General features: G+C 31.8%; 4 protein-coding genes across 12 annotated transcripts; 3 read left to right on the plus strand and 1 right to left on the minus strand.

The window, feature by feature from the left end:
- The first annotated feature begins 6,996 nt into the window (after nt 1–6,996).
- On the plus strand, nt 6,997–9,616 carry LOC113861238 (bifunctional protein FolD 2). Its single transcript, XM_027493928.1, has 5 exons — nt 6,997–7,333; nt 7,425–7,608; nt 7,815–7,972; nt 8,438–8,650; nt 9,062–9,616. The coding sequence occupies exons 1-5, from the start codon at nt 7,241–7,243 to the stop codon at nt 9,296–9,298; spliced, it is 885 nt and encodes a 294-aa protein (XP_027349729.1). The 5' UTR covers nt 6,997–7,240; the 3' UTR covers nt 9,299–9,616.
- Nucleotides 9,617–11,387: 1,771 nt separating this feature from the next.
- Nucleotides 11,388–13,890, plus strand: LOC113861237 (putative S-adenosyl-L-methionine-dependent methyltransferase MSMEG_1480/MSMEI_1444). The gene is made up of 7 exons (XM_027493927.1): nt 11,388–11,667; nt 11,966–12,117; nt 12,264–12,384; nt 12,876–13,000; nt 13,126–13,254; nt 13,350–13,514; nt 13,597–13,890. Exons 1-7 carry the CDS (start codon nt 11,484–11,486, stop codon nt 13,666–13,668), a joined length of 948 nt encoding a protein of 315 aa, XP_027349728.1. The 5' UTR covers nt 11,388–11,483; the 3' UTR covers nt 13,669–13,890.
- Nucleotides 13,891–15,204: 1,314 nt separating this feature from the next.
- Nucleotides 15,205–19,415, plus strand: LOC113861236 (protein LOW PSII ACCUMULATION 1, chloroplastic). 8 transcript variants are annotated; one of them, XM_027493923.1, is made up of 9 exons: nt 15,205–15,443; nt 15,538–15,641; nt 16,134–16,269; nt 16,649–16,880; nt 17,065–17,222; nt 17,883–18,071; nt 18,171–18,271; nt 18,475–18,571; nt 19,095–19,415. In XM_027493923.1, exons 1-9 carry the CDS (start codon nt 15,222–15,224, stop codon nt 19,167–19,169), a joined length of 1,314 nt encoding a protein of 437 aa, XP_027349724.1. In that variant the 5' UTR covers nt 15,205–15,221; the 3' UTR covers nt 19,170–19,415. The 8 variants fall into 8 exon arrangements, 4 of the variants coding, with proteins under 4 accessions (XP_027349724.1, XP_027349727.1, XP_027349725.1 ...); XR_003504164.1 differs by lacking the exon at nt 19,095–19,415 and adding an exon at nt 18,350–18,369 and having other exon boundaries at nt 15,219–15,443; nt 18,175–18,271; nt 18,475–18,514; XM_027493926.1 differs by lacking the exon at nt 19,095–19,415 and adding an exon at nt 18,350–18,369 and having other exon boundaries at nt 15,219–15,443; nt 18,475–18,510.
- A 3,317-nt stretch (nt 19,416–22,732) lies between these two features.
- On the minus strand, nt 22,733–24,656 carry LOC113862868 (heat shock factor-binding protein). Of its 2 annotated transcripts, none has more exons than XM_027496132.1 (5): nt 24,558–24,656; nt 24,154–24,207; nt 23,747–23,770; nt 23,618–23,660; nt 22,733–23,229 (listed from the first exon to the last, which is right to left on the minus strand). In XM_027496132.1, exons 1-5 carry the CDS (start codon nt 24,558–24,560, stop codon nt 23,084–23,086), a joined length of 270 nt encoding a protein of 89 aa, XP_027351933.1. In that variant the 5' UTR covers nt 24,561–24,656; the 3' UTR covers nt 22,733–23,083. The 2 variants fall into 2 exon arrangements, with proteins under 2 accessions (XP_027351933.1, XP_027351935.1); XM_027496134.1 differs by having other exon boundaries at nt 22,854–23,229; nt 24,553–24,620.
- Nucleotides 24,657–25,879: the final 1,223 nt, after the last annotated feature.

Raw genomic sequence — 25,879 nt, forward strand, 5'->3', positions numbered from 1 at the left:
AAAAAAATACAATTTTTACACACCTTTATAGTCATGGAAAAAAAAAAGACTTCACCTTGGAAATAACATTCAATAAAGATAAATCAGTAAGATATGGATGTAATAATTAGTAGGGGTGTTTCATAACTTATATCATCTTACACTAATCACGTGTGCCTCAATGTTAATTATAACATACTTATGTTTTACATATTAGACCTAATATTGAAGATAAATATAAATTTTATTTAAAATTATTCAACTCAATCCAGTGATTTACATTCTTTTAAAATTATATTTTGAATAATTATATATGAATAATAAGATTTTTTTCTTTAGTGGATAATAATTTTCAAACTATAATATTATATTTATATAAATAAATAACACAATAATAAAGTATACCTTAAATTTGGTTCTATACTTATAATATTTTATATTTTTTTGGTACATTTGTCAAAATTGATCTGTTATGTCAATAAATCAAGTTAGTGTAATTTTTTTTATTGTCGAATTTTGATTGAGTTGGATATAGGTCTCAATATATTATTTTATCAAAATTAAGGTAAGAATCAAAATAGACCCATCTCATCAACCGTCCTAATAATTAATGTTATAAAAAATGGTGAGATAATATATTTTTATATTTAAAACCATTTTAGAACATTAAGATATTTTATAAAAATAATTTAATTAATAAGATTTTATATAAAAAAATATATCAAATTTTAATTATAAAATTGATGAAATATATTATGAAAGACGTATAAAAATGTATAAATTACCTTTATAAATTCAATAAATTTTTACAAATTCTTCCAAATAATATTTTAATGATAAAAATTAACTCTGTCGACTTAATGGTTTCAGAAAATCCATGTCATAATGGGATACATGATTGCTATATATTCTCCTGTGAAAACATATAAGGACACAATGAAGCAACTCCTTGCTTTAAGTAAATAATTTCAAAATTTTGAAACTACAGAATGACAAAATTAAAGTAAACTATTCATTGAATATGCAATGCTAAGATAATGACTTCTTAATTGGCGTTTAACGCTATTTGTTTTCCAGGTTCTTAATTTCTACTTCATGAATAGAGAAGTTTATAATAATTGTATGTTGAACATTTTGGGGAAAAAATGGTCGAAAGGACAGCATAAGAGACAGTATTGCAGAAAAAAAAAACTGGATTGAAATGAAATACATATTTAATTTTATCCTTAAAAATAATATTTTTTATATTTATTTTTATGAAGACATTTGTGTGTACAATTTAGTCCTTGATTAATGTACTAACTTCTTTATGTTTATATCGTGTTATATATGATTGTTAAAGCAAGCGTAATAAAATCATAACAATTCGATGTTATTTTTTATACTATAATTGTTGACTTTATATTGCATATCAATGGATCTTATATATGAATTACACAAATTAATATCTAAAAATGATAATTTATTTAACTTTGGTCCTTAAACGTATAGGTGTGAACGATTATGCTGTATAAACATCATTGGGTACAACTCAACACACATGAGGTTACTCTTAAAACTCATGCATGTAACAAACTGGATATGCTTCCAACCCAGTTGATGGTAGTTTACAATGTTGATGATTCTATTGATGAAGGAAGGGAACTGGAAGGTTGAGAAGGAGTGTTCATGGACTCCTTAAGCATATATATGAATCACATAGTTTTTTAACAATCTTTTTTGGTCCATCAGCATTGTTACATTTAATTATGGGAGATTCTATTTGCTTAGGTTGTTACTTGGGACAAAAAATTATAGAGTTATGGATTAAGCATGACTCCATTATAGCTGTTCCTTTTTTCATGACCAAAATATGCACCATGCCTCATCCATATTTAATTATATGACATTTAATAGTGTACACGTATAATTTGTGTATATCAGTAAATTTATTATACTTTATTAAAGACTGTTATTAAAAAGATAAATTTGCAAATAAATTAATACATTTAAAGACAAAAATATACACAACAATACATTCGAAGGAGATATTCCTTTCATAACTAATAAAAAGACAACAATTAAGGATAAGAGCATTCATTGAATACGCAATGCTGAGATAATAATGACTTCTTAATTGGGGTTTAATCACAATTTGTTTTGCAGGGTTATTTCTACTTGATGACTAGGAATTTATAATAATTATAGGTTGAATATTTTCGAAAAAATAAATGGTTGAAAGGACAACATAAAGATAGTGCTGCGAAAATAAGAAAGGATAAAGTTACCCATTTGGGATGGGATGTGTCGGACAGTTCATCGGAAAGAAAAACATCAAAAACCTTTCTTATTATCTGTGGATTCAAATGCCATAATGCTTTAGTTAAATAATTTAGCATTACATTGTAGGCTTATAAATACACCACTAAAACGTCAAGAATATACTTTTTAATCATTAATTAAAATTATTAAAATATAAGATATTACCATTTAATTAAAATAAAAATATGTAATTCATACAATTTTTAAAAAAATCTTATAAATAATTTAAAATGTGTTATAAGAGTACTGTTAACATTTCTTTCTATACGATATTGCTAATATATATTCTAGTAACATGCGTTGTCTTTTTCTCCTCTTTAGATCTTTCATTAAAAAAATAACTACAATTTTTTAGATAAAGTTCTCTCAAAAAGAGTAAAATTAAGCAATTTGTTTTAAAAAAAGATATACTTTTTCATAAAAAGTACTCAGACTATTCTCTTTTGTATAACGGGATGGAAGGAAGGTGAAAAATGGAAAAATAAAAAAAAATATTGTAAAAAACTATTTTTTATTTTGATTTTTTTCTCTTTTCTTGTATATTTTGTTCAATTAAACAAAAAAATATGTATTGTTATTCATGTTCTTCTTCCTTATTTTTAACCAAACAAAGCATTCGGGTAAGACAGTGCAAAACTAAAAGTGTATTATAATTTTCTTTTCCTTAGAGAAAAACAAAAGGCCAAGAAAGTAGCTTGAATGCAACACTGACCAAAGTTGGTGGATGTTAAAGACCTCCACATACTGACAGTTCAACCAAATCAACCATAATATCGAAAGTAAAGAAGAAAAAAAAGCATCCTGAGATTGAAAGATAAACATATATTGGGTTGGGATATTCTTATACACGTTTTTATTTGACCATTTTTTTATAAGATTATTTATTTTATATGAATTTTATGAAAATATGATAATATGTAAGATAGAATTGAAATAATTAAATCATCTGATTAAAAATATGAAACAAAAATTTATTTCTCAATTATATAATTGAGAATACATATTATTAATACAAATATAATGTTATGTAGAAATACCATTTATTAAGTTAATTTTTTATTAATACATAATTATTAAAACATGTATATTTTAAAAGAATATGGAACACAACATTAGATTAAGATAACTAAAAATGTAAATTTAACATGTTTTCAAAACATGCTTATCTAATTTCTAACTCATGAAAATTAATATGGGGTGGTGGAATAAGAAAAGTTTCTAACTCATCATTGGGTATGCGTGCAACTGTTTATGGGATGGGTTAGGAAGAATTACATTTATTCATTTAATCTTAAATTTTGACTTAGTTTTTAAACCCAAATTAATCTCTAAACTCAAAGAAACTCTATAACATGGGTTTAATTAAGACTAAACATAAGTAGTATAAGATTGAATTGGCCCAAATTAAGAATTTTTAAAAAAAATTACACCTGTCTCGCTTAAACTTTCAAATATAGATTAATAATGCAGCTAATTTGAACATTAAAAGTTGATAAAAATATGATCATAAAGCAACTCATAATCAAGTCTTTCTCAATATTTGACAGAAAAGGTCATAAAAAATCACTAAGTCTATCGAGGCCATCTACGAGGAGAACAAGAAAAGAGAAGGCATACAATATGAAGAGGAGTAGGAAGAAAATAAAGAAAATAGTTAATAAAAATATCAATTTTACTGTATTTGATGAGTGAATAGAAAATGATCAGTAAACACTACTTTGCAAAGTAATTTAAAAATATATGTTATTTGTGAGTCTGGCAAGGTGACTCAAGTATTTATCCCATCTATTCTTTTTTTTTTTTTTAAAGGACAATGAACATGATCATGAAGATTCAAACTTTTAAAAAAACAAAACAAAACAAAAAGGTGGTCATGAAGATCCAGTGGGTCTTGGCCCATTATTTTGTAAGCTGGATTAACAAAAATAAAGGTCTCTTTTAAATTTCTCTTTAGTCTTCAGCACGTTTTATCTGGTGTGATTGGAGATAAGTTGTTTCTTGACGTTTTATAGCTTATCTAAATAATTCATACGGTTTTGCTTTCATTTCACACATCAAAAGTGACATCTTCATATGCGTCCATAATATTGACAAGTTACCGTTTGATTTTTCCTCACTTTTTTGCCATCTTTTCCAATTACCTGAACATATTCTGCATGTTGTTCACTCTTTTTTTTATCATAAATATTTTTTAAAAAATTATTTTCCTTTAGTCCAAATAGAACCAACATCAACGATAAAATTCTTCTTGTTTAATTTCACTCCAAGATAATATAAGCCTATAAGTTGAATCTCCTTTTTTTTCTCTCAGTACATTTTTTATGTTATTTTCTTCTTCTTCTAATTTTAAAGTAGACAATTCTGTTAAATATAAAACAAAAAAATGTATACAACTAGTCACAAAATCAAATTTAAATATTCAATAGTAGATCGTGAACAAATTTCATAAATACTAAGATATGTGTCTGTTTTAATGAAACGTGGATTGGAATGTAAAAGTAGGAATATAATTGAAAAAAGAAAGACATAAGAGACAAACAAACAAGAATCTAATACACTAGCTCTTTTTCCCCTTTTGAAAAGCAGAAACACCCATGAACGACAAAAAAAGACTACCACGATAAATTCAAATTATTTTAATTAACCAAAGGACAAAAAGAAGTAATAATTATTTCAAGTATTTATACACTAAAAATTAACATTGTAAATTAGTATTGATTATTGAAGTTTAAGCACTTTTAAATATGTATAACCTTTTAATTGAATAGAATTTTTTGAGGGAAAGAAATGATATTGCAGAAGAATATTATAAAGTGCCTAACGTTCACATCTCACGATGGCGTTAGTGGTAAGATGTGACCCCACCTCATCTAAACCCAATCTGTCATCCAACACAAGAAGTGGTCCATTCCATACTTTGATGCCTTTAGCTATAATTTTTATAAAAATTATAACATTTATCTCAGAAAAATGAATTATTTTTCAAAAATCATCTTTACTTCTTAAAAATTATATTATTAATATTTATGAAATTATTTTTCTATATATATGTCTACTACTCCGTCCTCCAAGTTCTACTAATATCCCACCTTTGAAAACACAGTTAGAATGAAACCTCACGTCTCCAGTGAAAGCTCTTTGGGCAACGAGTCGAGCAGATCCGTCGGAGAGAAGCTCCACCAGGTTTGTAAGGCAGCGACGGTGGCTATAACCACCGATGCCTCTAAGCAGCGCAGGTTTCGAAGGTGGAGCCACCATGCAGAAGACCCTATTAGAACCTTAATGTTCTTGGGTTCTTGGAGTCACACATAGACTCATGAGAGAGCCATATATGCTGGGAGGAAAAAAATTGAATGATAAATCTATGACAAGGAAAATAATTCACTCATATTGTCACATATATCTATGATTAAAAAAATACCTTGCCTACATCTGTGTATATATATGCACACCCTGTAATAATGTTTTGCTGTGCAACTTACTCATTTGGATTGTTAAATTTTGATATTACTTGTATTTATATGCATAATAAGCATCTTCAAATATATATTTTTGGAAATCAAGGTTGATTATATGTCCAAATAACTAAAATTTGTGACTCAGGTCATCGAATCTGACTCAGAAGTTATCTTATTTGTTTAATTTTCTTATAAATAACCATGTGAAATTTAATGTATGATAATCCAACTACAGTGGAACATAATCAAATTGGCTCGATATATTATCTAACTCAAACTTTATTTAGTTTGGAATTTTTCTTTCAACTTACTTGCAATCTTAAACGAACTTCTTTTATATTTGAGAGCGAATTTATTATAAAGAAAGTAAGAGCACATAAAAGCCTTCAATTTACACTCTTAAAGACATGTTTTAAGATTCAAAAAGTATTATTTACTGATGAAGTCTTTACGTTAGTAGTTTAATTTGAACTCATATTCTTATAAGATACGAATTTAATTATTATAAATTGAATCGTTAATTTGTAAGAATGTATAACCTTGTTGGAATTTGTTTAAACATAACATTTAAATCACAATCTTGGATATAAAAAGAAGGCAAGAAGGACTTGCAATTGAAAGGAAAGTCAAAGTGTAGCAATTATTGTTGGTCTTCTAAATCTTGCTTGTTGCAGAATGCTAAGTTTCAAATTCACCGTTTCTTTTGTTCTTTGATTATGAGTTAATTATATAAAATGATCTACGATATAAACTTTTTATTTAAATTAAATCTAAAATAATAAATTATAATATACCGACAACTTTTGTTTAATGAAAAGCTTAGAATTTTTAATTATAAAAAAGTTATATTCTCCAAAAATTTTATAAACGTAGTTATTTGAGTTTCTTTAAATTATTTTTTTAATTAACCTTTATTTATTTTCTTCTGTGTTATTTTAATTTTTTTCTTCAAAATTTTAAACAAAAACTTTGCGATCGATATATTTTAAAGAGTGACTTTATTATTTATACTCCACAAATTTGTACTTTCTATTTATTTTTTTGTTATTAAAAAAAGATTTTTTAATTTAACAAGATACAGATGCAACATAATAATTACAAGAAATCAGAAAGATAAAATGAAATAAAAAAGAACAAGATAAAGTAAAATAAAAAAAACTTCTATTTTTTATGCAAAAGAATAAATTTAAATGTTGCTTGAATTGACTCCTTCGAAGAAAATGGTAAAGCTCCAAAGAATTGAAGAGAATGAGACATGGTCATAAAAATTATGTTATAAGTGAGTGATTAAGAAAAAAAAAATTACAATAATAATATTTTAAAAATTATTATAAATATATAAAATAATATATTTTATAATAAAAAATATAAAACGTGATGTGATTAAGCGAGTGAAATTGTAATTTGCAAGTCGTTCGGTACGTCACACTGAGATAATTCTATAAGGGATAAAGTAGAAGACACTCTCACCGTCACCGCCTCACAAATCACTCTCCGATCAAATGGCCACTGTAATCGATGGCAAAGCCGTTGCACAAACCATCCGATCTGAAATCGCAGAGGAGGTGATGCTGCTATCTCAAAAATACGGCAAGGTAAGCGCTTATTTTCCTTTCTCCAGAACGAAACAAATCGCGATTTTCCAACGTATAAAAATTGGCGAGGTTGTATGTGTAAATGTGGCAGGTTCCAGGACTGGCAGTGGTGATAGTAGGGAACAGAAAGGACTCTCAAAGCTATGTTGGAATGAAGAGAAAAGCGTGCGCTGAATTAGGAATCAAATCCTTCGACGTTGACCTTCCTGAGCAAGTATCCGAAGCTGAAGTTATAAAGCAGGTTCACGAGTTGAATGCTAACCCTGATGTGCACGGTTGGTCAGTTTTTTCTATTATTTGTTATTCCTTTTAATTTTCATCTTAGTTGTTATGAAATTACCTGAAATTTTTGTGGTGATGAGTTGAGAATGCCTCAATTGTTTTACAGGCCTAAATACATAATGCATGTGATTGCTATTCTAATATGTGAAATGCTATTTTAGTGCTTTTGTTTAAGGGTTTGGTTTGTTTATATCGATAGGTATCTTGGTTCAACTTCCGTTGCCTAAGCACATAAATGAAGAGAAAGTTTTGACTGAAATCAGCCTTGAGAAGGATGTAGATGGTTTTCATCCTTTGAACATAGGCAAACTTGCAATGAAAGGCAGAGATCCACTATTCCTTCCCTGCACTCCGAAGGCAAATGCTCTTTAATCTGAATGTTATTTTAATAAACTCAATTATTATGTGAACGATTGAATGTGTTTGGTCTTCCTATTTCATTTCTATTTAATATAGGATGTTTTCTTTTACTTACAATTCATTGAGACATTGATATTTGATGGAACATTTTTATACTATATTGCTTTGGAGTGTGGAGCGGTGATAAACTGCCAAGAGTGATTCATATATGAAATATTTGAGGAACAATTGTGTTGGATATATTCTTCGTTATTCCTAAAAGTAAAAAGGCTTTTTATACTCGTTACCATAACCTTTGTGATCCTGCTAAACCTGTGGGAAGGTTGTTCTAATTTATGCTTTTTTCTTGTTTTGATTTGAACAGCTCTTGCTGATAAAAAAAAATGTTAAATTACAAGCTAGCTTTTGAAATACTTTCTTGGAATCATAATTAGTTCATTTACATTTGTTGCTTGTATGCAGGCATGTCTTGAACTATTACAACGAAGTGGTGTGAGTATAAAGGGAAAGAAGGCAGTTGTAGTTGGTAGAAGCAACATAGTTGGATTACCAGCTTCATTGCTGCTTTTGAAAGCAGATGCTACAGTTACTATTGTCCATTCACACACAAACCAACCAGAAAATATCATACGTGAAGCAGATATTGTTATTGCAGCAGCAGGACAGCCAATGATGGTAACTAGCAAAATATATCTGCATCTGTATTCTTAGTACTTGCACTGTTCTTATGGAGTTCCAAATTTAGCGCTTAGAACATGAGTTTCTTTATCTAAAATCACGGGTGTTTGGTAACATAAAGTACATATTGAATGCATTAAGAGTTAGCTTGCTGCAAGTTTCTCCCATGCAACCGCTCATCCTTTGCACTTTTCACGTGCAACTGGTACTGTTTTATAACATTTGTTAACCTTAAGTTGATCTTCCTTTCATGAAATTGGTAAGACCATTCTGTCTGTACGAAAAGAATCAGACAGTTTTGGAAAATTATGGTTTCGAGTCTTGCATCCCATCGAGTTTTTAACTATTTGTTAATCTTCTTCCTAATGGAAAGTTCATTCATGCATAGTGAAATTCTTTGCGTTTTAGATCAAGGGCAGTTGGATCAAACCTGGAGCTGCAGTGATAGATGTTGGCACAAATGCTGTTGATGACCCAACTAAGAAGTCAGGTTACAGGCTTGTCGGAGATGTAGATTTTGCAGAAGTATCTAAAGTTGCTGGTTGGATTACTCCTGTTCCTGGTGGTGTAGGTCCCATGACAGTCACAATGTTGCTGAAGAATACTTTGGATGGTGGCAAGCGCTACATTGAGCGGAATAATTGATCTTCCTTCAGTTCGAATAAAAAAGGTGTTTACCATTGTATGTGAAAAGTTCTTTGAGAATCTGTTCTATCCACAGTGTGGTTTCTGCTAAAGTAGATGAATGTACTTTAAAAAATCGCAAGGATGAGTTTTGATAATAGATAAGCAGAATTGGTTCAATCGAAACTATATATCTGCTCTTTCACTATCTTCCGCTTCCTCCTATCCCGCGTATTATCTTAGAAGAAGCATTCTCGATGTGGGTGCTGAACATATTTTAGACTGTATGTACTGCCATTTTAATTTCCTTCTTAAGGCTGGTGCCAAGGTTTAAGGCAGCATAATCTCAAGTTTGTGGGAAAGGCCAATGCTTTTAGTCGATTAATGCAATTAATGATCTCAAGTTACCAGTAATCTTTTAGAAAATCCCGTTATTTATTGTCATGAGAAAAGTAATTTAATATGTAAAAAATATCATTTAAGTATAAATTTCTAATAATGATCTTTCATATATTATATTTTCTGAATATATTTTATAATTACTCGTTTAAAAAGGGTGAATTTAAATTTTATTGTAATAATAGATTTTAGTAATATACGGAAGTTAGAAAAAAAATATACATCTATACTGTTTGGAGAAAAAACTTCATGACACGTACTTAAAATTAACTAAATAATAATAATAATAATAATATAGTTTATGTTACTGAATAATAATATCAAATTAATTATAAAAATTATTATTATTATTATTTTATATAATAATATATAAGCATTATTATTACAATACTGAAGGCAAAAATAAAATAATTTCAGCTGGAATGACGTTGAATTATTAATATGTGTATGTATGTATCATACGAAAGGCATGCCGGGCTGCGATTACTACACTATGATGTAAGGTTGCAACCCACAAACATGTGGCACACTTTCAGAATCAGAAGCGGGTCTATCGTATGAATGTTGGCCGCTGAAGATTGGACAAACTTAAAGAAAGTGGCGTGTTTTACGAATCTGGGAACCATTAACAATCATGGATTATATGAAATATATCCTTCATTATCCACAAGGGGAAAACTAATGTTAATAATATGTTATCGAGCAAAAGTAGTTGTACCAAAACACTGTTTGTATGTCATATCAGCGCCTCTGTTCATATGTTTCAGATGCTTCATGAATCTATTGGTGACGTTCTCGTTATTGACCAAGGCAGTAGAATTCTTTTCCTATGAAGTTCTTTAAAACCATAAGATATTCCTTTTAGAAGTATGATTAATTTCGTATGAACTCAAGTTTTATGTTAACTTACTTAAGGTGATGGTTGGTAAGTCAGAATGTATTTGCTTTATTTGTTTTATTTTTTTGTGAATGGACAACATAAATGTCAGAAACACCTTCAATTATGAAGAAAATTTAAATAGTCTGAGATTATGTGATTTTGATTACTCACATTAAGTTATATATATATATATTTTTTATTTTATTTTCATAAATTATAAAATTTATACACATAATATAATAAAATTGATTGGAACCACATGGTCTTGGCCCATGCAATACTTTTTTTTTTAAGAATTCATTTAATTTTACTCAAATAAATTTTGTATTCTCCTTTCAGCTATTTTCCTTTCCCTCTTCCATGCTTGCAATTTCAACATTTAAAAAAGAAACAATGGGTTAGCAACTTATATTTTTAGAATTTATTTAGAAGCATGTTAAAAAATACATAAACATAAATTTGATGCAAAAATCAAAATTAGTAGTCTTAAAATGCATGTTTACTTTTGCCATAACTATTTTTACACGCTCGTGTTAACCGCAAAAACAACTTTATGATGTGTGGATCTAGATTTGTGTTCAAGCAAAATTAATGTGGTTTCAAACACGCACAAGATAACACAAATTTATAACTATTCATACGTCAATTCAAATAGCTACAAGTGATTTCAGATTAGTAAACGTGGTGTACTTTTTAGTAATTAAATTTCATCCATGCCCACTTTCGAACGAATTGAATGGAAAGAAAATGTTTTTCCCACTACCAAAATTAAAGACTTTTCTATTATCCAATTTTAATTTACAAAAACATTTTTGTTATCCTAAATTATATATGTCAGTGTCACATATGAGGAGGCAGAGGTAAGTAGTAGTTAAGACGGGGGTTTAACTGAGAGTATAGCCGTCCCTTGTCCTTTGGAACATCTTAATGGGTTTTGCATTTGCCCAAGTATCCCCTGTCGCTTATATTAAGATGCATTCCCCACTCATATACACCACTAAGAGGAAGAAGTTGTGTGTTTCTGCTGCGAAACTCAACGCCGACAATGATCCATTACTCCTTGCTGCCACTGCTTCTGCTTCTCTTCGTTACCAAGAAACCCTTCGACCAGGCATATTAACCTATCTCTTTTAGACATTTTATCGAGCATTTCAAGGATGATGTTCAATAATAGTTGAGTTTTCTTGCTTCAAAATTCGAACTTATCTTTATCCACAATAATTCAAGAAATGGTAGGAGCATCATGGTTCTCAATGCTGGCGTTTTATTGTCGCCATTCTGACGTAGATTATGTTGAGTCCACTGAAATATAACATTTTTGGAAGCAAAAATAAAGCAATACTATTTATGTGCCTCATTTTGTGATGTCATGTGATCAACACGTCTCATAGTATTCTCTGCAAATGCAGAGCCTCTGTTCATAGATCCATATGCTGGTTGTTTAATCCCTCCTAATATTCCCAAGGATGTGATTCAAGACTTGCACCCGTATTGTCTTGCAACCAAGTTCATTGATGACAAGTTGCTTCGTACAGTGAACCGTTTTGATGGGGTTAAGCAGGTACCTGCTGAGCGTATGTATGTTTATGAGAATAATTCTTTATCCTCTTAAATTCTATTTTCCATTTAATAATTTATATTTGATTAAATAGAAGGTTGTTTGGGGGATATTGCATAGTTTAATAAGGTTTTTCCTCTTAATCGCAGCTAGTTTTGCTGACTGATGGCATGGATACACGGCCATACAGACTTAATTGGCCAGCTTCAACCATAATTTTTGAGATATCCCCCGAAAGAGTATTTAAAACTGCAGCTGAGAAGCTTAAAGGTGACCTAACTTAACTGGATTTAACGAACAGCGACCTTTTAAGCATATACTATTGCCAAAACAAAGTATCATTTTGATAAAGTTGATCATTGTCACAATAGTGTGAGTGGAAAAATTGGTAATTGCAACGTGCAAACTAGATGTCACAAGGGTCCCAAAATTTGTTATGCAATATCTGTGTCTATTTCTCTCGCATGACCCTGCATGGGAAAAGCTTAGGAAATTATCCAATCAACTAGGCAATTGTTCTATAAACTACAATATTATTAGTTATAAATTCAACAAAACCAGGGTGCTGCATGGGTGAAAGAGTTATACCTCGCCAGATTCTGTAAGTAAGGCTTGCAGCATGTTTTCATGATTTTTTTAATTGTTTTCATGATTTCATCACACCATTCTTCACCCTGCATTTCCTTTTTATCTCCTTTTATGTTTGTATTGAGCGTTTACTAAGAAGAAAACATCTAATTGTATCTTTTTTAAAGCTTCAGATGTTGGGGTTAAGATTCCGAAACGTTGCATATTCTATCATATTCCATTGGAATCATCTGACGTAGAGCAGAGTTTGCAATTTAAAGGCTATAATGGTAATAGGCCAAGTATATGGGCCTTACAGGTAGGTAGTAATTATATCATTTTTCTTCCAATTAGTAAATGCTTGAAATCACTAGCAAAGTTAGTGTTGGGGGAAGAGGGACTCTTTGCTTGAGAAGTTAGTCACATGGGTTTATTCCTGTCCAGGGCTTTCCTGTGATGACACTGCCAATTTTCGAGGAGGTTTTGTCAATGATAAGCAGTTTGGCCATGAAGGGATCCCTTTTTGTTGGAGAGCTTCCTGCTTGGTTGGTTGAGACAGACATAGAAATCAAGGTTAGTATGCAATGAATGTATTTAATTAATTCAAATAATTTTCTTTTCTAACATAAAGAAAGGAAAAAGAAGATCTTTTCTGGTCCCTTGCACAGTCCTATACAAAGCAATGGATGGATAAACTATTTTTGAGCAAGGGCTTTCGGGTGGAAATGATTAACTATGAAGGGGTTGCAGAGAGTTTTGGTAAATATTTTGCTACAGAACACTACAATAATATACTGTTTGTTGCAGAACAGTTGCGACATTCAGATGACCAGGTGAGGCACTTTGTATTCAGATTGACATGATAATGCATTGTAGGGTTTGGACAGCATAACCAAGGCATTGATATTCTGGCAGATGGAATCATGGAGACGAGAATTTCAAAGGATAGAGGATGAAGGAGATGAAGAAAGTTTTGAAGAGTTATAGAAGAGCATATAAGCTTCACCTCACCCTGCTTAACCTTAAAAGGAGATACCTCCCTGTTGCTACAAGGGTCTAAACTTCGAAGCATTTGTATACATTTCTTCAGTGACATGAGAATGAGCACATTCATAATTGGTTGCATAATATTCTCTTTCCCTAAAACGATAAGTTAGTGCAATTTATTGATGCCTTTTATTCTGCATTTTCCTCTATACAATTGATAGTATGCTTGTGCATCTTTGAAGGATTGTTCATTTATGAATTGAAGTGCTATATAATTTAGCCATGCACCCTTTTTGATGTCCCTTCATATCCTTCATATGTATATCTCAGAAGAAGCATTCTCGATGTAGGTGCTGCACATATTTTAGATTGGATTTACTGCCATGAAAATTTCCTTGTTGAAGATGGTAGTGAGGTTTAAGGCATCATAATCTCAAATTAGCGGGAAAGGCGAATTCTTTGAGCCGACTAATCCAATTAATGGTCTTGTGGGTTTTGAATGGAAGGGGCTTGGATCCCTTAGGATAATGGTCGAGTTCAATCCAGAAATGCATTGTAAAGAAACAACACTATCAAGACCGGCCTATGCTTTAACGTGATATTCAGGGAAACAAAAAAGCCCTACTGAAGTTGAATGGTTGGTTGGTTGACAACGAATCAAATAAAAAGGAACATGAAAAGTTACTTTTTGCAAGCATTTTACACTGCCGAAATTAAAGAGCTAAAAAAAACATTGCCACTTGTCATTGTCAGATCCACGTACAAATATAAGGTTTCTTAGGGAAAAATCACTGCAATTATTTCTTCAAGAAGCTATTTCTTTAAGATTTTTTTACCATGAAAAAATATTTTTTTTATAACTAATCACCCCTCTTATTCGGTTAAGATTTTAAAAAAAGATAGGAAGCTAAAAATAATCTGATTTTAGTGTTTTAGAGAAATTGTTTTGAATAACTTCCAAAAAAATTGAAATTATAATTACTTGTTAAACTAAAAAATATTTTTGTATAATTATAATAAACTAAAATTAACTTTTAGTTTTATAAAATTTCTAAAATAAATATTTTTTTATATATTTTAAATACTACTTTTTAAAAAGGCCCCATTAATATTTTTTTTTTACTTTTTATATGCCTCGAAAATCACTTTTTATTCAATTTTAAATCAAATATACACTTATTTTAATCTTTTTGATTTTATTTGACACTGTTAATTTGCTTAAAATGACTTAAAATAAATAATATAATATAAATTAAGAATTTTTTTTTAATTTTAAAAAACAAAATATCTAATTAATGAACCTTAACTCCATAGAAGATTAATAAGATGATTTGCTCTTTCCTTATTGGCTGTAGTGGGAGAAGCTGATAGCCATTACCGTGAACTGAAGCGACGTCGTAGCAAATAGAATCAGGGAGCGCTGTACTTTAAGAATAAAATCCTCACCGTTCGTTTCTACAATTGTCAGAGACTGAAGGTTTAGATTGTGACTGGTTTGGATAACACATTAATAGCGGTAATGATAACAGTAACTTCAGACATGAAACTTGACAATGGCGGTGGTTGCAGTGCAGCAATTCCTCTGTTTCTCAGAATCAAATTGGAGAAACATTACGAGGCCATGCTTCCCCCCTCGCAGCTCCATTCTTCTACGTTCACGCAAAAAGATTCATTTTTCACTCATTTCATGTTCTTCATCGCAGACCCCAGAAGCTGATACTGAAACTGCTGAATCTTGCGTCAATTTGGGTCTTCAGCTTTTCAAAAAAGGACGGGTATTATCTTCACTCCTTTGTTTTCTTCTATAGCAGAACCATTTAGTTTAAATGGGGCCTTAAAAAGTTCCAATTTTTTTTATGGATTCTTCAGGTTAAAGATGCTTTAACCCAGTTTGAAACAGCACTTACCTTGAATCCTAATCCTGTGGAGGCCCAAGCTGCTTTCTATAACAAAGCTTGCTGCCATGCATACAGGTAGTGGATGGACATTGATTACTCTATTTTCAATATGTAATTATTTCTAATTGTGGATGGACATTGAAACTAATTGTGGCCTGAGTTCATGAGAAGAGATTATGTCTATGGGCATGGTGTTTAGTTAATGTAATTTGCTAGTGTTACTATATGGTAGTAGTTCTTATTCCTTCTGATTAAACCCACTACTTGAGTTATGTGACTTGTATATGTGAAATGGTAAGGCAAAGTATCTACTTGCCATCACCGGATGATGTCCTTGGTGAGTTTTGATACATAATCTTTGGGTTCTTAGGCTTTTGGAAACCGAATGGCTGAGCAAATGGGCATCTCTAAAATTATTAAATTTCATCGGTTCCTTGCATTTTCAAGTATAATAAATGATCTATGTATATAAAAAATCAATTGATTTGAACAGCACGTTGCTTAGCTAATAGTTCTTCTTTTATAACATTCTAATCTGGATGTTGTTTGGTCATTATTTTCATGAAGAGGAGAAGGAAAGAAAGCAGCTGATTGTCTCCGTACTGCTTTGAGGGAATACAACCTAAAATTTGGTACAATTCTCAATGATCCTGACTTAGCCTCCTTCAGAGCTTTACCTGAATTCAAAGAACTACAAGAAGAGGTTTTCTAATTAGTTCTCAAGGATTTGTGATTCTATGTTGTCTAATGTTTATGTGCTTTAATGTAGCTGTCAATGACTAGTTTCCTAAAAGTTTAAGCTGTTAGATTTTGTGAATGACTTAATATATGTCTCTGACTGTAGCATAGCTGAATATTATTATATTCTGTAAAATCGTTGACCAAAAAGTCTTGGCCCTTATGTTTCGTCCCATTACTTCTGTTGCCTAAAGTACAAGAGGATATCATTTAGATCTAAAACTCATGACAGTCTGAGGGGAAAAATCATTTGAAAGGAACTCATGATCCTTGTTATAATTCTGTCTAATTGAGTGTTAAATATTTTACCATTGATTGCTAATACTTTTCTACCACGCAACCAGGCCAGGCTGGGTGGGGAAGATATTGGCTACAGTTTTCGAAGAGATCTAAAACTTATTAGTGAAGTTCAAGCACCATTTCGTGGGGTTAGGAGATTCTTTTATGTAGCACTGACAGCAGCTGCAGGAATATCTTTATTTTTTACTGTGCCTAGGCTATTTCGTGCAATTAATGGTGGAGATGGTGCTCCTGATCTCTTGGAAACTGCTGGGAATGGTGCCATTAACATTGGAGGTGAATAGTGATCTATTTAACTTTTTGATAAAAACAATTCAGATCCAATTTACACCTGCTAAACTTAGTGTGTTACTGTGTGTGTGTGTGTTTTCATTCAAGATAATTGCAGAGTGTAACATCTGACAAAATACTTTTTCATTGCTTCATTAAATGACTAAGCACTGGAATCAGCAATGTGCAGGTATTGTTGTTCTTGTGGCATTATTCTTTTGGGACAATAAAAAAGAGGAGGAACAGCTTGCACAAATATCTCGAGATGAGACACTATCAAGGTTGCCTTTGCGCCTTTCAACTAACCGTGTAGTTGAACTTGTGCAGCTACGGGACACAGTTAGGCCAGTCAGTATATGTGTTCTTTTTACCACCCCTCTAGATGTGTGTGTGTACTTGTTTGTGTTTTTTGTTTTATTTATTTATTTCTGGGAGGAGGGGGTTCTTGCAGTAGCTGCAACATTTAAATACTTAAACTCTTAAATAGCTAACTGGGTAATAAATTATTATTATTATTATTAGTTCTGAATGTAATCTGTTGGGGAGACATATTTGTCAGCGTTTCTTCTATTGTTTATCATGTTGTGAGTCATTTTTATCACAAGTTACAATAATATCAAACACTACTAGTCTACTACTTCTCATTGACAGCATTATCTCCTTTCTTTATAATATTGGGCTTCTGAAGTAGTACTTTCATCTAGAAATTCATAGATAAATGAGTCATACTGGTAACTTGAAGTTGATTTGTAAAATGATCACGACATTTGACATGCTTGAGGCATCAATCAAGTTGACTTCACTCGCCCTATTATCTCCTTTCAGTAATTATGTCATCTACTAATAACTATTTAGTGACAGACTAATATGATTACCCAATTATGACTTATGACAGTTCGTTCTTTCTCTTTGTAAAATTATTTTTATGCTTTCTCCTTATTTGTTCCCTTCTGTCCTTTTCATTTTCAACACGAACATTTCATGCTTTAACTGAAGCTTGGGTTTTAGGTTATAGTAGCAGGAAAAAAGGAAACAGTATCTTTGGCAATGCAAAGAGCAGAGAGATTTCGGACTGAGCTCCTTAGACGTGGTGTTCTGTTAGTTCCTGTAATCTGGGGAGAAGGTAGGGAGATAAAAATTGAGAAGAAAGGTTTTGGTGTTCAGCCAAAGGCTGCTGAAGCTCTTCCATCTATTGGGGTAAGGCTTGATATAACCATGTGCCTTTGTGAATCCAGCTCTTCATCCGTAGCTTTTGTTTCTTTGATGAGGTGACACTAACCCATAAAACTTTGCTAGGAAGATTTTGAGAAGAAAACACAGTCCATAACTGCAAAATCAAAGTTGAAAGCTGAAATTAGGTTCAAGGCTGAGATTGTATCACCAGCGGAATGGGAACAGTAATATGCTTTGCTATCTTGCCTATAATTATATTGTTGACTTGGCTGCCATTTAATCTATTTCTTTATTAAATGAAGCGGAAATTAGATCAATATAGGTAATCAAGGGGTGGATTGATGTCAACTAAGTGCATGAGAGACATAGAGAGAGAGAGAGAGAGAGAGAAAAGAGTTGCTAATAGTTTTCATGCTAACTTAACTAGGTGGATAAGAGATCAGCAGAACTCCGAAGGAGTTGTACTTGGTGAAGATGTATACATAATACTACGCTTGGATGGGCGGGTTCGAAGATCAGGAACAGTAAGTTCCATTTCAGAGCAAATTTGTTTATGCTTTTCGTCCCATTGCTGTATGTCATAAAAAAACTATGGCGTCATTATTCTTGATTTGCAATCCTAATCTGGTCTTAATACTGTCTCATAAATAAGCATGATTTAAAAGGAGTTGGATTTTAAGAATACTGTTAAAACCAAATGATAATTTGGAATGCCTTTCTTTATGTGACTTGTTTGTAAAGCTTGAAAATCATGCAAAAATTGCTTTACTCCAAATTCATTTTACTTCTAAGTTGTACGCCATTGGGAAAATTTTCATTTGACTAACTGAAATTGCAGTAAGGGATAATATTATTGATTAATACATCTTGTTTCTCAACTATGAACTGTCAACAAAGCAGTTTGATTAAAGGGAAACCGTGTGATGAAATCTTAGGTTCTTAAAGAAATTCACTACAAGGTTTCTGTTTTTTTTACTCTCATAATTGCAGTATACTATTTCTCATACTCTGCCACTGTTGGTAATACAAGTGCTAATGCATTTACAGGGTATGCCTGACTGGCAGCAAATTGTGAAGGAGCTGCCACCAATGGAAGCAATTTTAAGCAAGCTTGAAAGATGAGAAGGTTTACATTGCCTACTTTTCTTCCTGAATCTGGAGGGTGCAATTTTATATAAATTTTTTCCTTCATCAATTGCAAAGTATAAAAAGAAAGATTAACATTGATGAAATAGTTTGTTAACAAATTTATATTGTACTTGTATATTTTTCTACTACACAGATTGACTAGTGAATGAATCTGAATTACGCAGCCTGCTCACAGTGAGTTGCGCTTAGTTATAATCATGCAATTTGAAAGGCTTGATTTTAGATTTGTTGGTTAGTATTCTTGAAATAAGCCCGTGGTTTCTATAGTTATGCACATAATGGACTAATAATATTTCTTTCAAATGCATAATTCAAATTTACCCTCTCTGGGATTCCTTCAACTGTCCAAATGTATCCTAGAGGATATTTTAATATTCTGTATTTTTCATTTTTCCTTTTTGAGATAGTGGCTGGTTGGTAAGAAGAAATATTTATTTTAATATTTGCATTTTTTCTAACAAGAAGCTAACCATGTTTTAGAAATAATATAAAAAGATGTATTGTTCTTTTGTTTGACAGAAGTCTGTAAGAATTGTATCGATGATAAGAGGTTAATAGTAATCAATTAATTTTATCTTCAAAGGGAAGTTATTGTGTGATGATAAATAATTTAGAAACAAACAAATGCATTTGAAATTAAAAAGAAGAAGAAGCAACTGTATTCTATTCTAATAATTAGATAATGAGTTAATCGTACATTAGTTACTGGGCCATTTCATGTAATCACAAAAAAATAACATTATCTTTTTCTGACCATATTCTTTTATACTTATTTTCTTTCTACTCTGTTTTTTTTTTATTTCATCCTAACATAGCATTGGTGTTATTATTAGTGTAAGACATCAGCAGGAGTCATGCTATTAACATAAGACCTTAGTTATAAATTAGGATATTTTTTGTGATACAAAACACAACGCAACAATATCTTATTAAACTTTTTATCAAAAATTTTTTAAACAAAAATAATTATTTCTCAAGAAGAATTAATTTCCAAACATCCGCTGACAATGTCAAGAATGCATTCTCACTTTGGATTAGTGTGTTTGGAAATTATCACAGAGAGTAAGGAGTATTGCTATCACTAAACCGACCCTTGGGCTACACTCGTTTGATTTAAAAACAAGTGATCAATGGCGACTGTTAAGATAAGCACAAGAGTTTCCGTCCAGAAGAAGTTGGTCCTCAATGTCAATTAGCCAACGGAAATTTACTTGTAGTGGCCTGTCGTGGACAACATGATTTCAAACCCAACATCGATTAAGGGCTAAGACTCAAAACAGTGTTGAATTAGCCATTTGCGTAATCCACACATTTTAGGCCCAATACTTGGCCTTAGTGTTAATTAGTTAGTGCTTTGAATCTAAACCTAGTATCATCGATGCCCTTTCATTCTTAATATCCTTTTCTTGGTAGGTTTTGAATGCCTATATTTATCGTGTACCCAACTTTCTTCTTAGCAATTGAAACACATTTGAACTTGAAAATCACTAGAAGGGTATAAACCATCTACTTGTTGTGCTTCAATTTTCTTCACTTGTGGGTGTTAGGTTATTACTAATATATTATTATTATTAGTATTATTGTTTTTGTTATTTTTAGTATTCTAAGATTAATTATCATTTTTTTATTTTCATTTTTTTTGTCACAATATCTATCACTTTTATTTTCTTTCTCTCTCTTCTCTTCACTCGATCAACGTCCATTTTGTGGTAGTCAAATAATTATTTTCATTCTTAGATTGAGAGAATCAAACTACTGAATATTGATTATTTTTAATCTCATGAAAATGAAAATTGACATTTCCTTAAAATTGTCCCTTGTTATACAACTGAAATCCTTGTAAAACAAGTTGTTTACCCGCTCTTACCCTCCAAGTAAGCTTCTTCTATAAAATGGTAGAAAAGAAAGAATAAAACACTTGAAACTGAAACAAGAACAAGACCACCCCCACCACCACCACCTTCACTACAAAACAATGTCCAGTACATTTTTTTCCTTACTCCTAGCCTTGCACTTGTTCATGGTGGCCATGTCCATGGTGGGTGCAATAGGTGAGCACCCCCTAAGGTGGGTGCCCAAAACAACAACACCCTGCGAAGGCTCCATAGAAGAGTGCATAGCAGATGGTGTGTTTGGAATGGAATCAGAGTCCCACAGGCGCATCCTAGCAACCTCACAGTATATAAGCTACAAAGCGCTGCAGCGGAACACGGTGCCATGTTCTAGGAGGGGTGCATCTTACTACAACTGCAAGCCAGGTGCAAATGCTAATCCTTACACTCGTGGATGCCCCGCCATCACTCGTTGCCGTAATTCTTAGAAGAATGTGAACCTTCTTTCTACTCTTTCTTTTGTTGAATATGCTTTCTAGTTGTGTTCATCACGCTTGTTTATGTTTTGCTTTGAATGGTGTTCTCTCCTCTTCGTTTTCGTAATTTTATGTAAATTAAGCTTAACATGTGTGACTACAGTAAAATATATGCTGCTTATTCCGCTTTAACCATTATTTTTCGTCGGAAAAGGGAGGGGCAGTGTAAGATGAATGGTAGAAATATGATGTTTACGTACAATTGATGCATAGATAGGCAATCCGTTATTACACTTAATTTTATACTTTAAGAGGTTGTAAAAGTCGTCAATTCGAGGGTGCTGTGTCTTAAATACAGATTTGCAAATAACAAAATCTTGTACATAGATAGGCAACTATTGGGAACTGTAAGTCAATAGTGGTCAAATCAAATGTTTTGTCCATGTTTATGGTTATCTTTGGTAATCCATACGAACCTACAACACTGTTCATCTGGGACTCTCGGATGTAATAGCTACAGTAGTTACTGAAGCTCATATGCAAATAATAGTAGTTTAAAAATATGAGAATAAAATATATCTATTATTTATTTATTAGATCAAACATCGACATAAAACGGCTTCTGAAAAATATATTGACGTAAATTGACCATTACTTGCAAAAAAAATACACCTTTTTCTTACCAAAATTTAGGTTAGACTACTTTTCGTGTCGGACACTGTTGGACCTGCTACATGAACTAGGGCCCTATTCGGATGAGTCAAACTTGTACGAGCACTATTACAAGAAACTAAACATTGGGCTGTAACGCACATAGAAGGGTGAATACCTTGGGTGATTGATTTCTCTCGCCAGCATGAGTAGAGGATGTGAAATTCCTTTTCTGGTGAGAGGATGAGATTGAAAAGCAATAAAAGGTTTTCCACATTTGACTCTGCGTTGCTATCTCCTGAACACTTGTAATTTTAGAACTACAGAGTAGCTCATTAGATCAGAACCTTAGTTTATACTTTATAGCGTTAAAAATGCACGACCAAATATGTACTTGATCTTTTTTATATTCCAGGATATATATTCGAATTACAGCGGTGCACAATATTAGAATATAGTGCACCCGAAAGTGCTAAATAGTACGAAAACAAGTGTACAAAAGAGTAGCGAAACCAATTGACCAATCACATCTTAAATAACCATACACGGATGCCAATATCACAATACACCGATGGTTGCTTGTTTTTTTGATAAAACTGCCATATATCATTTCGCACTAGTACAATCAGAAAACTAATAAGCGGTAACAACCCAGAAAATGCAAAGGGGAAAGAAGGAAACAACACGGAAGTAAATGTAGCACCTAATCTAGTCATCTCGAATTAGAAAGAAAAGGCAGACCATTAGTCGCAGCAGTGCACATACTTCTTTTTTTTTTTTTTTTTGAACAGTTAAGACAGATTAAGGTACAAAAGAGAAAGTGCACTGATGGGTACATGCCAAATAACTGGACTCTGAACTGCTGAACAAAACCCTGATGTATTACTAGACAATTAAAAAAAAAATGCAGTTGCACACGAAACATTACTTAAGCGGAACCCTCTTCTTTTTTCGACTCTTCTTCCTTTGGCTTAGCAGGGGCCGCAGGTGATGGAGTGCTCTCCACTCCCATCTCTGCTCTTAGGTCATTGATGCTTTGCTCCAACTCATTTATACGGTTTCCCATCTCATCAAGTGCATTGACGTCAAGGAAAAACTTTACTCAAGCAATTTCATGGGCAAATCAATAATAACCATGTAATAGAATTTAGATCATAGCCCATCTCCTGGCTTCAGCCAACATACACGACACCACAGATACCCATATATAAATTGCATTAAGTCAAGAGTCACAACTGTGTGCACATTTGCAAGGGTGGAAGTATTGAGTTTATAAAGAAAAAGCTCAAAATGCAGCTGTCTCCAGAAATAATTTATCTCCTGTCATCTGACTTCTTTGAATCGTATCTTATTTCAAGGGGAAAAATCACTATAAGGAATTACCATTTTTATGAAACTAGTTTCCATGCAAATTCTAAGATTAACTTACTTTATGGACTAGAAGAGTGTCTGAAAAGGATATTCTTTGTAATTATGGAGTCAGACATTGTCTGGAATCTAACTTGCTGCAAACAATATTCTTGTTAGCAACAGTGAAATAATACTGCAAAATCAGCAACGCAGCTCTTCGAGCCTAAAGTATACAACTCACCATCTGCTGAAGAAGAGTTTGCACCTGAAGAGAGAGAAAGGGGGCAAACAAAGGTCAAACGTGATTGACACACACAAGAGCAGCATTTAGTTAATTAAATAGCAGATGCATCAATTCACTAGTCCCACTCATCGTGGAGTTTGGGACAACCAATCAGCAGAAATGGCTCAAAACATAAACTAGTAAGAAGCTAAAATATTTCTCAAACGTTCAGGTACACTGATTTGCATATTATCCCACTCTCGTAGAGTCATAGTAAACATTGGTATCCTGGTGAACTAGCCAGATTGACAATATGATCATAAACGCATTCAAAAACGAAATCACAAGCATTGTTAACAAAAACGCATGCAAGCACAATCGTACAGAACAAAACCATCAACTCTTCAAGATGCTTAACAACTTACAAAAGCTGTCATATCAGCAGTGCTTTGCTTTGGGTCTTCTGAATCATGCCCGTCCTGTCATCAAAAGGCAATATAAACATTATAAATTAAAAGGAACCACATGATGAACCAAAAGTTAACAAATGAAATGAAATTCAAATGACAAATAAACCATACAATGCAATGCAATCAGGCAGCAGAAACTTGAAATTGAAAGTGAATAGGTAACTGACACAAGAAAATATCGAGAATGAACATGTCTGCGAGGATTAACAAGCAAATCTAAGCCCGTTTTTGGTATTGGATTTTGGAAACCCTAATCGTTAAATATTCAATTTGAGATTCACGAATGAGAAGTCGAGTGTGGGAATAAAGCCCCGCAAAGATGATATAATAATAAAAGGAAAACAGAGAGAGAACCTAACCATGATCTGAACAACTCTGCAGCGGCAACTTCTTCAACACGTTTCAAAGCCTAAAATGCGCGACCAAACAAACAAGGGACTCAGACTCAGGACCAATCGTCCCTACAATTATATTCATTCAATGGGTTAAAAATGTAATTACAGAATTAACCCTCCCTTTAATAAAACCCGGAAATAAAAAAATAAAATAAATAAAATAAAAAAACTAGAAATTTTGTAACGCATATCTCAAATTTAGGGTTAATGGCCTATGCTTGTTAAATTTTACCTGACAGTACAGCCTTATGTGTGTTTGAATTTACTATATTTTCTTATAAAATATCAAAAGGTATTTTCGTCATTTCGAATCGGCAAAATGGAAGAGCCTTTCAGCGGCTTCCCATTTATCTACTGTTACGCGCATCCATTTGAACTCTGCGGGATCGTCAATTATGCCATTTCACTCCACTTCTAATAGGAGTTTTATCATCCGTTTACATAAAGGTTAGCAGGATAATGAAGAAAAAACAAAGTTTATTATTATTAATAAAACTGTCACTGATTATACGCATAAAATTAATAAAAAAATTAATACTACAAGTGTTCTTAAAACATTAGATCATAATTCACAGTAAAAACAATTATAAAAATAACCAATGCCTGTAGTGTTCTTAAGATTATTAATATGACCCATTTAAAAATTAATCACACAATATATTAATCTTCAATTGAGAAAATAGAGCATAAGCAAACCGATTCCTACATTTGGAAAAAAAAAGAACAGGGGAAAATCATAATGAAATAAATAAGATGTTACTAAGAATAATTTACCAATGTTTTTCTTTTTGAATAACTTATTTAGGCTTTTTTATTTTAAAAAATGTTTTTAGAAACAACTTTACCCTAAAAAAGAAGGCATCCAAAAAGTAATTTACCGGTCTAGATTGTTTTTGACCACAAGTATAATAATTTTTGTTCATGACAAGAGTAAAATAATTTAAAATATATAATTTTTTTTTATACAGAGTGTATTTATAATTGACGAGAGTTTCTCATGTTGACATATGACATACATGCAAAGAATGTCAGCAAAAGAATAGTTGAAACTTACTAATAAAAAGAAAAAAAGAGGAAAAAACATACTACCGGCCACCCAATTGATATATAGAAAAGTTTTCAATAAATATCATTCAATTATTAAGCAAAATTGATAAATAAATAATTCATCCAGACCATGAACGAAACTGTTTTTTTTTTTAAAATGATTGACTAGTGGTTTATCATAGCTAAACATTCACAAAATTCAATATTTGCTCTTGCTTATCATCAAGAATTTAAAATAA

The sequence above is a fragment of the Abrus precatorius genome, unplaced genomic scaffold (genome assembly GCF_003935025.1).
Source record: "Abrus precatorius isolate BTA unplaced genomic scaffold, Abrus_2018 Scaffold3, whole genome shotgun sequence".
In the NCBI taxonomy this organism is placed as follows: domain Eukaryota; kingdom Viridiplantae; phylum Streptophyta; class Magnoliopsida; order Fabales; family Fabaceae; genus Abrus; species Abrus precatorius.